The sequence below is a fragment of the Hydractinia symbiolongicarpus genome, chromosome 11 (genome assembly GCF_029227915.1).
Source record: "Hydractinia symbiolongicarpus strain clone_291-10 chromosome 11, HSymV2.1, whole genome shotgun sequence".
Lineage (NCBI taxonomy): Eukaryota > Metazoa > Cnidaria > Hydrozoa > Anthoathecata > Hydractiniidae > Hydractinia > Hydractinia symbiolongicarpus.
In genome coordinates, this window is record NC_079885.1 from 8,895,192 (window position 1) to 8,907,847 (window position 12,656).

Sequence of the window (12,656 nt, forward strand, 5' to 3'; positions counted from 1 at the left end):
AAAATGAAAACAATGCACAAAATTAGCAAAGATTAATTTTAGCAAATATTAACTGTCAAACTCTTTTGTGGCGTCTCATATTTTGTCGGCCATAATTTGGTAATGGTTGTGGTGGTGGTGATGGCGGTGGAGATGATCGTGGTAGTGTTGGTGGCGATGGTGATGGTGGTAAGAATTCAATGTATTATATGTTGTAAAATAAAAGCAGTTTTATCGTTGACATGGCTTCCTTCCGCAGTCATGTCAACTAACAATTTCTCATAACAAAATAATATTTCAAAAGATTCCTAAATTATTAATTACTAGTCGATAAGGCCCGTGGAAAAATCCACTTAGGCAGAAGGACAATGGAAAAGTAGGTTGTTTTAGATTTTTTGCTGACGTCAGCAGTGCAATTACAAAAATATTTGGCGAAATTTAGTTTATTCGTTGCCTGCAGATGTTAAAACGCTGACCAAGAAAATGTATATGATCATATCTTTTTGATAAGCAGTTAATGAGACATAAGGGTTTTAACATTTTTCTGATGTCAGCAATGGCCAGTCAAACCCCCCAAATTTTTTTTTAGAAATTTGTATACCTGCTGCCTTCATTGTATAGGTCTTGAAACGCTTATCAAGAAAATGTATAGGATCGCGTATTTTTGACAAACGGTTGCAGAGATATTAGGGTTTGAAGGTTTTTTGATGACGTCATCAACCCGTCCATTCCGAAACGGATTCGGGGACCCAGGTTTGGGAAAATTACCCAAATTGGTCCTAGTTGGTCCCTAGTTACCCACGCGGTGAAAAATCATTGACGTCACCACCTCGTTTCCAAGTTATTTGGCCTCAAAGTTTTAGGTGTACTGTAATGGCTTCATTAATTTAATATAGGATATTGACGTTAAAGTAGTGTTATTTTCGTCGCGTCGTAACGTCAGAAAATTTAACATATTAGACATGCATTTTTCGGCAACATCAAGCAATGGCAATGGGTAAAAGTATTGTTAGAAAAGACAACTGTTTGTGTGTTCCTCTAGTGTGTGTATTTATCATGAATTATAACAAACATATCTTTCCGACTCAAAAAAACCCCGGAAAGCAACGACGTAGGAGCGCATGATACACTCCTCCATACAGTCTTTTTTACCGTATACGTTTATGAAATAATAAATAAAAAAATAAATTTCAAACATTCTTTGTTACACTGCAAGGTACATCTATAGGTCATCCGAAAGTTTTCAAGGATAAAAAAATTTTTGTGCACAACTCTAAACCTTCCTTCAAATAAATGCAACGCAATCAAATCGAAACAGTTAACGAATCAGAAAAAATAATTAACAAAAGCGATTGCCTTTTACGCGCATGCTCAGAACAAACCAAGATACAAAAAAACCGACTAGTTTCTATAAAATTTCACACTAAAAATATCAATCACAAAAAATAATATTTAAGAATTTATGAAAAGCCGATTTAATCACGTCAATTAGAAAGCATTCAGAAATCACTAGATGTTAAAGTAGCATGCTAGCTTCGGCGACAATTATGAATAAAATCGTGTAATTATTACACGGCCGCTATTATTTAATAAATTTCTTTTTCATTATCTTTTCTCTATAAAACATATTAAATTTTATCTCGTGTTGTTGTGCATAATCAAATTTAACAGGCGTCAACTATTGCTTTTCTATCACAAAATTACAAAATATAAAATACTTATATAAAATCTATACCAGCGGCTGCCGATTCCCCAGGATCGTCTACGATAAAGTGAAAAATAAATCAGCAAATAACTCACAACAAGCTTGCATTTTAGTACCCAGTCTTCTTTTCGCAACTTACTGAGAATCTTTAAGCAGAATGGCGAACGTTTTTACGGATCAAAAAAGAAGAAGTGAAAACCATGTTTTGAACAACTAAAATTAGCTGTGGAAATGGAGTTTTATTTAATTAATTTAGCAAACTCAGAACTAAAAATGAAAATGGATGATAAAATATTTGCAATGTCATTAAAACTGGGGCGTATAGTCATAGATTATTATTTCTAATAAAAAAAATATTTTTAAATTTTATAACAATAAACATTCTGGCGTTTGATAAACAATGTCTTAGCATTTTTAAATGTGTCAGAACATTTTTATTGAATTTTCTTTTTGCGACCATTTCAACAAACAGACAGGGAAGCCTTTAGCCGAAAAAAATATATTCATATATATAAGGACATTTGCTTTTATCATTATTAAAACCTCACCAGCATTTTCGTTTGTTTCTTCCTTTTGTTCCTCTTCTTTAACCTTTGGTTCTTCAGGCATCGGCACCGAATCGCCATCTAACGTAAATACAAAAACTTTTTAACAAATACGATATAAACTGCCCAACAGACAATCTAAAAGTTACGCTTAAGTTCGCGTTTTTTGTAACACTAACCCACCCCTTGTGACATAAAATAGAAAGTTAATTCGTGCGGAGTTTATACAGTACATTTCTTACGAGCACATCATAACAAAAAAGGGAGAATAATTTAAGTAACGAAGATGCAAATGCAGAAATAATATCTCTCACACATAGATGAATATATGAGTGAAAACAAAATATCAGACATTTAGCACTTCCCTGGGAGAATATTTCACTAATTTTTTTCAAATTTTTTTTTTTTGAAAGAATGTAGGAGGTAGACTAACAAAGCTATATTTCCTCGATTTTAATTGACAATTTAGTGTACTCCGTAATGAACAAAACATTAGTGTTTACCTGCTTCTTCGGTCGATTTTTTCGCATCTTCGGTCGATTTATTCGCATCCGCGGATAAGCTTGAGCTTCGCACTAGCTCTTCGGCAGAATTCTCAGCTTTAGACTCCTCGGCTACACTCTCCATGGCTGACTCTTCAGCTGTTTCTTGCAGAGCTGGTTTAGGGCGTTCAGCCGCAACAGGTTTTCCTTCTCCGTTAGCTGCATAAAACGAATCCATAAAATTTGTTTTGAATTATCAATTACCACCCTTTCGAGGACACAGGGGGGCGTAAAATTTGCAAATTTTTTATAAAATAGGAAATCATTTCCTCAAAAGTGGTACACAGTTTTTCAATGAAAAAGACTGAATCAAACCTCCAAAACAAAAAGATAAGCCACATCGTTGCTGCCTCAGTGAAAGAGGAAATATAAAAATGAAAATGCAGAAAATGCTTTAAAACTACGCACGTTTTTTGAGTGATGCTGGTCGCTTGGGCGGTGGCGGCTTCGCACCGATGGAACCATGACGCTCTGGTTTGGCAGCAGCACTGGGTGGTTTTGGTTTAGCTGTTGGTCCTGGAGCTGGAGGTTTTGTGCCATCTCCCTAAAACATGTCGAAGGATGTATTAAGATCAGTGACAATGCTTTCACATAAAAAGAAAGTGCAAAGTTCAAGCAAGTACCTGTCCCTCTCGTTTGAATTGATGAAGAACGTTACACGTTTTTTAAATAATACAATTACAGCTACCGCTTAAACCCTGGTTGTTTGTATAAATTTTATTAAAACTGCAAAAAACAGGTATTTGGTAATGATATAACTAAAAGTCTGCTCTGAATATGGATGCTACAGGGTTTAAAAATCAAAAATTGAAGAGGATTATGTTTTTTTTACAATTTTTGCTTAGTAATAATTTTTATTTTCTGCCAATAATTATCTTTATCACTGCATGAAATGTTATCCAACCAGAGAACCTGCAGACTATCTCACTAAATAATGCGATTTTTTATGCAGTGACGCATACCAACGAAATCAGTACGTAACAAGCTTTTCTGAAGTCAAAGGTATAGCCGTTTTACGTGTTTTAGGACTCTAAAAATGCGTTGGCTTTCAGGGGCTTTGCCCCTGCACCCCACCAGGGGGCTCACAGCGCTCCCTGAACCCAGCTGTTTCGGCAATTTGCTTCGCTCGTTGATTGTCACTAAAATCTCAAAATCTACCACTATGACTGAGCCCCCACCCACTTTGGAATTTGTGGCACCGCCCCTGAATTTTGTAGAAGATTAGATGCCAAAATTAAGAAGAAATGGGAATTTTTTAAAAACAAAATTTAATAAAAACAAGGAAAAATGAGGAAAATTGAGGAGATTTTTTTTCGTTACTGAGATTAAAACATAATAAAGCCAGGTAATAGGCTTTGTAGATATACACATTAAGCTTTATGCATGTAGACACAAAAATATTCCAAATCAAGTGAAAAATACCTTAATGTATTATGAATATTTTTTGAAGATGATTGAAATTTTGTCTTTATTTCATAGGAGATTTGAGGAGAACTGAGAAGGATTTTCAATTTAAGAAGTTTCAAGGTGTAACCCTATGTTACTTTTAAAGTCAAATCCGCAAAGTAAAGTCAAGAGAGTTGAGAAACGTAGCTCGTCGAATACCTTATTTTGTCGTTTTTTCATCTCAGCAAGTAACGCCGAACCACCTGCCATAGGGATTCCAATCTTGGGTATCATGGCTGGCCTTTTTACTGGTTCTGGCTTTGGTTGCGCTGGCGGTTCTACGTCAGGCGTTTCGTTTGTTTCTTCAGCTGTTGCTTCTACCTTTGGTTCCACATCTGACTTGGGTTCCGCTGGTTTTGTTTCGGTTACTGGTGGATTAGGTTTCGTCTCGGGTTTCGTGGCAGCTGTTGACGCATTAGTTTTACCGTCGGGTACATCCCCTGATCCTGAACAAAAACATTGCGTATAATGACAGTCACGCTGTACTTATTAGTATGGGGGAATATATTCCTAAGGTGACAAGTTCAGAGACAATAAAAAATGTCTGAAAAGCACGCCACATAGCAGACGTAGCTCTCCATCAGAGGTCCAATTTTTCTCGTTTTTTACGTTTTCTGTCAGTCCCTTAGTTCCTGCAAATAGTGTGAAAACATTTTACCATTTTTTGCATCTGCCGTTTCAGCTTTCGAAGATCCACGACCTTTTCTCAAAAATCCAGGAAGAGATGGTAGTTGGATGCCACTTTAACAAAAGAAGGAATATTTAGCTACCTATATTTGACAAGTAAAATGTTTTTAAAAGAAAAACAGTAGTTTAAAAAAAATACCCGATCGGCTTTTTCGACTTTTCTTTTTTAGACTCCTACGAGACAAAAAATAACCAAATAATATTCGGAACTGAAGGTCATGCTTTAAACACACAATGAAACTGTATGTCATGTATTAAACATGCAATAAAACTGTAGGTCATGCATTAGAAACACAACGAAACTGTAGGTCATGTATTAAACACACAATAAAACTGCATATCAGCCTTTCTAATTTAATTTGTGGTCCCTTTAGGTCGTTGAACTTGTGCTTCGCGTTGACAATTTATATTTTGTTTTGTGACCACCGACGTAATTTTAAAGGTTGCAGGTCATGGATTAAACACACAAATGAAACTGTAAGTCATGCATCAATCACGCAATGAAACTGAAGCCAACCACGCAGTATAAGAGTATAACTGTAGGTCATGCATTGAACATACAATATAACAGTGGGACATGTATTGTACGTTCGCTGTAAAGCAACCTACTTTCTTGTCCGGTTTCCTTGGAGCATCTGGTTTTATTTTATCTGACGCAGCCCTCTGCACGGGATGTGACTCCGCAGTTAAATTGCTAGCAGGCCTACAATACATAAGAAATATAATATAATCTAAATTTTAAAACAAATAAATAATAAATTTTGGAGTTATATTTTTAATAAAAACTTGATAGAAAAGAATGTATGGTGGAGCTCGGCGACATTAAATAACCTTTCAGAGCGTTAAAAGCAACTGTTTCGTGTATTTTTGTCCTGATAATAATTACGTACATAGCTGAGACAGGTCGTTGCCTTGGTGAAGGTTTCGGGGACGGCTTTGGAGAGGTCTTAGGAGACACTTCTACTTGTGCGTCGATGTAGCTGTCAGCATTTTCTGTATTCATATGCGCTAATTTTGACACCCTGGATGGAGCGCGCCTTCCTTGCGGTTTGGCACGATCTTTAGCTACTTTGAGATGACTGGCACTTGCACTCACTGCATCCAATGCTAAAATAAATAAATAAAAATATTAGATATGAGCCTTAAAATGCATTTAGCACGAGATGGAGAGCAAAAATAGCAAGTATGTATGTTTCGAGAAATTTCAGCAATTTTTATAAATTGGTTGCAACATAAAAATAGCTGTATGGAGAAAATATTTAAACAAGTCGTTTGAACGAAAATGAGATAAAAAAAAAGAAATTAAAGTTAACACAGTTTAGTATTAATTTAGAAGAACTAACTAGATATGTCAGGACTTTAAACACTGACTCGCTCTTCACTTTGGGTTATAAATTTTAGCCAGGCATATTATGGTATATGCCATCTTGAAAGCTAGACCGTTTAAGCTCTCAAGTGCCTATAAAACGTTTTTGGCAATGTGGTATTTTGTAGACCATATCATAAATATTAAACCTCGTGTCCCTAGTAAATGATTGTTTGTCATGACACATCCGTGTGCCCATTCTCTACTAAGTTTACCCAAATTGAACCTCCGATCAAGCTACTGTGTGCATCACTAACACAGCAAGCGGAATTTTTTACAGGGTCCCAGAACTGGGAGCCACAGATAAACCCACTACACATGTTCTTTTATGTCCCTCTCCCTTGATGCGCAATTAAAATTTTGAAAGAACACTCTACCAAAAAACAATATTTGCTACTGGATAGAGGTATATGTTTAATTCATTTCTTGCATTACAGAGTTACTATTATAAATACCGAAAAACTGCCTAAATTTGAGATTTTTATGCTGACGTTAGCATTTCTGTGTTAAAAGTAGCACAAAAACTATTGTAAATTACCAATTAAGCGCTAAGTAACCAAAAAAGCACCCAGTGACCAAAGAAGCATCCACTTTTTCATTAAAAGTTTTAAAGAAGTTCCAAGTACCAAATACGCCCTCAGTCTGAATAAGCTGCCAGAGGATAAAACTGCGCATTAAGGGGATGTTCATATGAGAAGAGCTAACCTAATTAGCCGAGGTGATTTTTTTACGCTCGCATAAACCAAGCTAGTTCAGTTAGGCCATCAAATATTTCTAGGAGTTTACACTCTGAAGCTTTAAAATTTATTATTCTCATCCAGGATTAACGATTCACTTAGTGATGAATTTAGTGTACATGTTGTTGGTGTACATCAGGGTTCTGTACTTAGTCCTTTGTTATTTGTTCTAGTCTTAGAAGCGCTGTCGATGGAGTTCAGAACAGGTTGCCATGGGAGTTATTGTATGCAGATGATTTGTTTCTCATAGCAGAGTCGATGGAAGAATTAGTTAAAAAGTTTGAGAAGTGGAAGAAAGGACTAGAAGAGAAAGGGCTAAGGGTGAACACAGCAAAGTCTAAAGTCATGATTAGTAGCATTGCAGCCAAGTGTGACCTTGTAGTTGGAAAGTGGCCTTGTGGAGTTTGCAGGAAAGGGGTTGGTAGTAACTCAATTTTTTGTCAGACTTGCAAGCATTGGGTACATAAGAAGTGCAGTAGTATTGGTGGAAGGTTAAGAGCTGACATTCAGTTTGTATGTAAGCGTTGCAAAGGTGAGATAGTTGAGAACTTCTGTTACTTAGGTGATATGTTGGGCAGTGAAGGGGGTGTTGGAAGAAGTGTTACTTGCAGGATAGGTTCTGCTTGGACAAAGTTCAGAGAGTTACTTCCTTTGTTGACTAGTCTTGTCAATTGAGTTAAAAGGTAGGTTGTATGAGGCCTGTGTAAGAAGTGTTATGTTGTACAGTAGTGAGACATGGGCAGTGAAGCAGGAAGATCTTGACCGTTTAGAAAGGAATGATATGAGAATGGTTAGGTGGATGTCTAACGCCAGTTTGAGAGACAAAAAGAGTTCAGATGAGCTAAGAAGCAGGCTAAGTATCCGTAAAATTAAAGATGTTATTCACATAAAATTGGCTGTGGCACTTGGAAAGAATGGAGGGGGGTAATTGGGTAAGAAAGTGTTGAGACTTGATAGTTCCTGGGGCAAGGCCCAGAGGCAGGCCGAGAAAGACTTGGGAGGAGGTTATAAGGACAGACTTGATAGAGAGGAAGTTGAGTTTAGATCTAACACAGTCTAGATCAGATTGGAAGAGGGTCATTAATATACCTCATTCAACCCATGCTAGCATGGAAAACGGACGTTAAGTCGAGAATGATGATGGATGATGGATGATGGATGATGGATGATTGATGATTGATGATTGATGATGATGACAGTAAGTTTACTTTCTTAAATGTAAATGCAAAACATTATCCAATAAAAAACACCACCCAAAGTCAGGATCTTCCGGTTTGCCCAGATGTTTCTTTTCCATATAAACAGGTCTTTAATATAAAGAATTAGCAAACAAAAGAATGCAATATAGAAGGGGAAACAGGAAGATGATGTGGACATTATTCTTATTCCCTTTAATGACCCTTTCGTAAGAGCGTTTGGTCTACTGACACTTGAAGCACCTAATCCTAGTCGTCTCTAATTGGGCTAAATGAGACCATGTCTCATCCGAAGCATGCTGTATACATCTATCATGCACACACATAGTCATTATAGTATTCAGTTCTTACTTACCACTTACGCTTGGTAAGTGCACACGTTCTGGTGGAGCATCTATAACTTCAGTACTTGCTGGTCTTTCCTTAATAGTAGAAACACTACCACTCTGCGTCCTAGGCGAAGGAGTGTCAATGTTGATGTCCTGTTCTGTTCTGTAAAATGTTGGCCTTCTTTTCACCGAAGCTCTTTTCCGTTGATGTTTATCTGGACGACTTGTCAATGTGCTCAGCCTACTTCGAGCTTTACTTGCAGCCTGAAAGAGAAATGATATTAAATCTATTATGCTTTTCTTACAATGGTTGTCATAATAACATGTGTTCTTGTACTTTACAGAGCAGTTGACAACAATAGAAAACAAGAAGTTTTTAGAGTGTTTAATTGACTAAGGCTGTAATAACACTTACTGATGTAAAAAAAAATAGTAAAGATAAAATAAAAAATAATAAAAAATGGAAAAATAATGATAAAAGTAATCTGACGGTTATTACCATTGCCAAAAACGCCAAAAAAAGGTGTTTTTATGCCCCTTTTTATTTTCAGCCATTTAATATCAATACATGCTTTTTTATAAGGATATCAAAATTATAACCAGGCTGATCATTATTCTTATTCTCTATCGTTCAAAACTATGGAACTATTGTTTTTAACCTGACTTCCCAACCTGATATTCTTATAAAGCATATTCTTATAAAAAAAAACGTGCATTCACAATATGGTCTTAAAGATCTAGTATTAAATATTTATCTACGAAAATTAGACTGTCATTATTGGAGAAATGTAAATAGGTACGGAATAAGCAGAATCAATAATTGATTAAAGAAAGTCTCACCAGGTCTGCATCGTCATCGTCACTTAGATCTGAAGCTAATATTGAAATGCGTTGGCCAGCAGACAGCTCCCATGGCATATCAAACATCTCAGATACAATTGGTGATGATGTAATGGTAACCGATGGTGTCAAAGGACTAGTAGGAGGAGAGTCTTTGTTCTCCTTCGCTTCAACCTTTGCTTTATCTTCATCGGTTTTATTGTTAGTGTCGTCCAAGGCCGTTTCTTCTTTTTCTTTTAAGTCTTCTTTTTCTTTCACATTTTCTGTTTCTTTTGGTATTTCTTTACTTTCCTCTTTTTCAATTAGCTCGAACTCTTCTTCTATCTTCCCTTCAGTAACACCATCTTCTTCTGTACTTTCTTCTTGTTTGCTTTCTGTTTTAGGTTTCTCCACCACTGCTTGTTCCTCTTTATTGTCTGCTTCACTCTAATATGAAGCGTAAACACATCATAATTTTAGATGTTTCCTCTTTTACTTGGTGAAAAAATTAAAATTAAAAATCTCAACGTAATTCTTGCCAGCAAGAAGTACTTCTTTACCAAATAACGCAAGTTAATTATCAACGTTTGGCTAAATTCAAAAAACGAAAACGCTTGCGAAAAAAGATACATAAAGACATACCAAAGCATCAACACTTTTTTGAAGAGCTTCTACTAAAACTTTCTTGAAACTCTCTGCAAGCGAATTTCCTGTATCCAAGTTTGACTCGCTAAAATATACAGTATTGATGTCAATGTCAATTTGTTTTTAATGTAAAAATGTAGCCGACTTAATTCAATAACACACCATAGTTTATAGGTCAGGTTGCTTTTACCAAATTGAATAAGCGAGTTATTTACGACTTGCTTATCCAATAATCCTCCATCAACCAGTTCTTGTTTGATGCTTTTAATGACTTTCTAAAAAGAAATCAAGGCAAAAAAAGTAAACCTATGTGGGACACTAGTTGTATGTTTCGGAACAATCCACTTCACTAGCCAAAAAAAGGTCCGAAATATGGTCAAATTGGGGCTTACTGACGTTAGCAAAAATTAGCACCCTTTATGATCCATAGTCCTAAGTCCGCTGTGAACTTTGACGACGTTCTTAATGGCTGGTGATTTTTATCTTCGAAATGCTACCATTCTTCACAATATAATATGTCTGGGGTTGTAGTTCAACCAAAAATGTTATTCTATGTAACACGAACATCTTACCTCATCGCCAAGAGCAGAAGGACAAATTTTTTGTGCCTCGTTCAACATTTTATCTAGGTTTCCCTGCAACAGATCATATTTGAAATAAAGTTAACAGATACCATCTATGAAAACATCTGCATAAAGGTGACCTTGCTTTACAATTTTTATTTGCAAGCTAATTTATCGCTGTGATTACAAATTCACTTAAGTCAATTTAAAACAACATTAGAAATGAGATTAAACTACAAACCTGCAAAACACTTTCTATAGAGTCATGAAAGTCTTGAGAAATCTTGTGAAACTTTTCATCAAGTATTTTTTTTGTAGATTCAGGATCAGAAAATAATTGAAGTAACACCTAAATATATAAATGTAATGGCAATACGATAATCCTACCTTTGACTGTAACTTGTTACATCATTACAATACAGCAAACCGTACCCTATAGCTAAGTCTGGTAACTATCTGCCAATGCCTTCACTACAACACTACATTAAGTGCACCATTGAGTAACAAATTAGCTAAATTGAGTTGGTTACCTACAACCACAGCATTATCATCTAGGAAAAGGGTCTGTTTTTGCCACAGAACCATTTGATCAATGATCCACAGCTGATAGTCTGTGAAAGTTCTACTTTGGCAAAGGTGCAAAAGTCAGGTAAATGATGTTAACAAGGCAATTGGAAAGGTCCATTTGCTTGTGCTCATGATATTTTAAAGATAGACCTTTTTGTGAAGAATATAAATTTAGAATTAATCTGTATGCCATACGAATTTACCTGTCTAAAGGAGTCTGTTTCTTTAATAAGACATCTAGCTGTTTTTACTTCCTTTTGAATCTGTTCAGAACTTGAGTTCTTGTATTTGTTTACTAAATCTTGAAGTTGAACAACCAGTCCATCTGTAAATTGAGTCTACAAGAAAACAGATTTAGCAATAAAATCTTGAAGAATGTCATTTAAAAACTTGAGTGATACTATTTAACATATAACCTCATAACAATGCATACACCTCCAAACATAGATCACAAAAAATAAGGCAAGCAAATTGCAAAGCTAGTCATACACTGTACTACATTTTTCTATTTGAAACTGGAACTTTTAAATTACATTCAATGTTCATTCAAGAATCCGCTCATGGTTAATTTTTTTTTCTCTAGCTTCCGCTCTGTTAATTTATGACGTAATGCTTGGGTGAGTTTAATCAAAGCATTACAGTACTCACAAATTGTCAAAAAACTCATAAAACTCAAGCCTTGATAAAATACTCACATAGTTGTCAATACTACTCAACAAGAGTCCTTGATGAACTTTGTAAGCTTGATCAGGTGTAGAATCATGTGTTGATTGGTTTCTTATCAATGCTTTTTCAATCTAAACTCAATATAGACAGCTTGTTCAACATTGTTCCTGCAGCAAATACGTTAAGGCATAACTGGCCATTTACTTTAGTTTAAAAATATCTTTTTTTATCTCTTTTAATATGGTTTCTAGTATATCAAGCCTGTGATGTTCTTTGTGTTATGGATATTAAATAACTTGCACTCATGTATAAAGTCTTTTGCTGCATATACATGTCTTGTATCCATGTTGTCATGTAATTTGCACATAAATTTTAAGTGTGACAACTAAGTTAAAACACATACCTGTCTGTAGTATTTCATAAATAATTCACCAGTATGTTTCAAAGATGCAGTCAAGTCTGCCATAGGTATTGGGATTGAGTGCAATGAATAATTCCTTTTAAGTAAATGTATGTATTTAAAAAACCCTGCTTATAACATAGTGTTTTTTCTACACTCATAAACTTAGCCTGTCAGGTCAAACATTGGCAACATGTAAGGTTAGGTAGTTGATTGATATTATTTAATAATCAGAAGCGCTTCGATGAAATAAGTTTGTGTAATTTGTTATTTCGGGAAATTTAAGCACTAAATGACACCTGAAAACATAACAAATAAGAAATTTTTCATTTTTCATGTCCACTTACCTGTTCATGGCTAAAGCTAAGTCTTGTAAACCTTTGTATGTTATGTTATTTTTGTCCAGAATGATTTCCCTGAAAAGAGGGTAAATTCACAAGTTTGATGAAGTTACTTAATTTTCA

At 35.4% G+C, this 12,656-nt stretch overlaps 1 protein-coding gene across 2 annotated transcripts in view; it reads right to left on the reverse strand.

The window, feature by feature from the left end:
- Nucleotides 1–1,004: 1,004 nt before the first annotated feature.
- LOC130613935 (F-actin-uncapping protein LRRC16A-like) overlaps nucleotides 1,005–12,656 on the reverse strand; it is a 29,790-nt gene continuing 18,138 nt past the window's right edge. For both annotated transcript variants that reach the window (XM_057435304.1, XM_057435305.1), the window contains exons 23-41: nucleotides 12,540–12,608; nucleotides 12,196–12,289; nucleotides 11,822–11,923; nucleotides 11,330–11,464; nucleotides 10,801–10,908; nucleotides 10,569–10,631; nucleotides 10,159–10,271; nucleotides 9,994–10,081; nucleotides 9,373–9,798; nucleotides 8,559–8,796; nucleotides 5,795–6,011; nucleotides 5,514–5,607; nucleotides 5,044–5,078; nucleotides 4,876–4,958; nucleotides 4,377–4,663; nucleotides 3,180–3,315; nucleotides 2,733–2,930; nucleotides 2,233–2,310; nucleotides 1,005–1,741 (exon numbers count right to left, since the gene is read on the reverse strand). In XM_057435304.1, coding sequence (XP_057291287.1) covers nucleotides 1,698–1,741; nucleotides 2,233–2,310; nucleotides 2,733–2,930; nucleotides 3,180–3,315; nucleotides 4,377–4,663; nucleotides 4,876–4,958; nucleotides 5,044–5,078; nucleotides 5,514–5,607; nucleotides 5,795–6,011; nucleotides 8,559–8,796; nucleotides 9,373–9,798; nucleotides 9,994–10,081; nucleotides 10,159–10,271; nucleotides 10,569–10,631; nucleotides 10,801–10,908; nucleotides 11,330–11,464; nucleotides 11,822–11,923; nucleotides 12,196–12,289; nucleotides 12,540–12,608 — 2,608 coding nt within the window. In that variant the 3' untranslated portion in view covers nucleotides 1,005–1,697. The remainder of the gene's footprint in view (nucleotides 1,742–2,232; nucleotides 2,311–2,732; nucleotides 2,931–3,179; nucleotides 3,316–4,376; nucleotides 4,664–4,875; nucleotides 4,959–5,043; nucleotides 5,079–5,513; nucleotides 5,608–5,794; nucleotides 6,012–8,558; nucleotides 8,797–9,372; nucleotides 9,799–9,993; nucleotides 10,082–10,158; nucleotides 10,272–10,568; nucleotides 10,632–10,800; nucleotides 10,909–11,329; nucleotides 11,465–11,821; nucleotides 11,924–12,195; nucleotides 12,290–12,539; nucleotides 12,609–12,656) is intronic.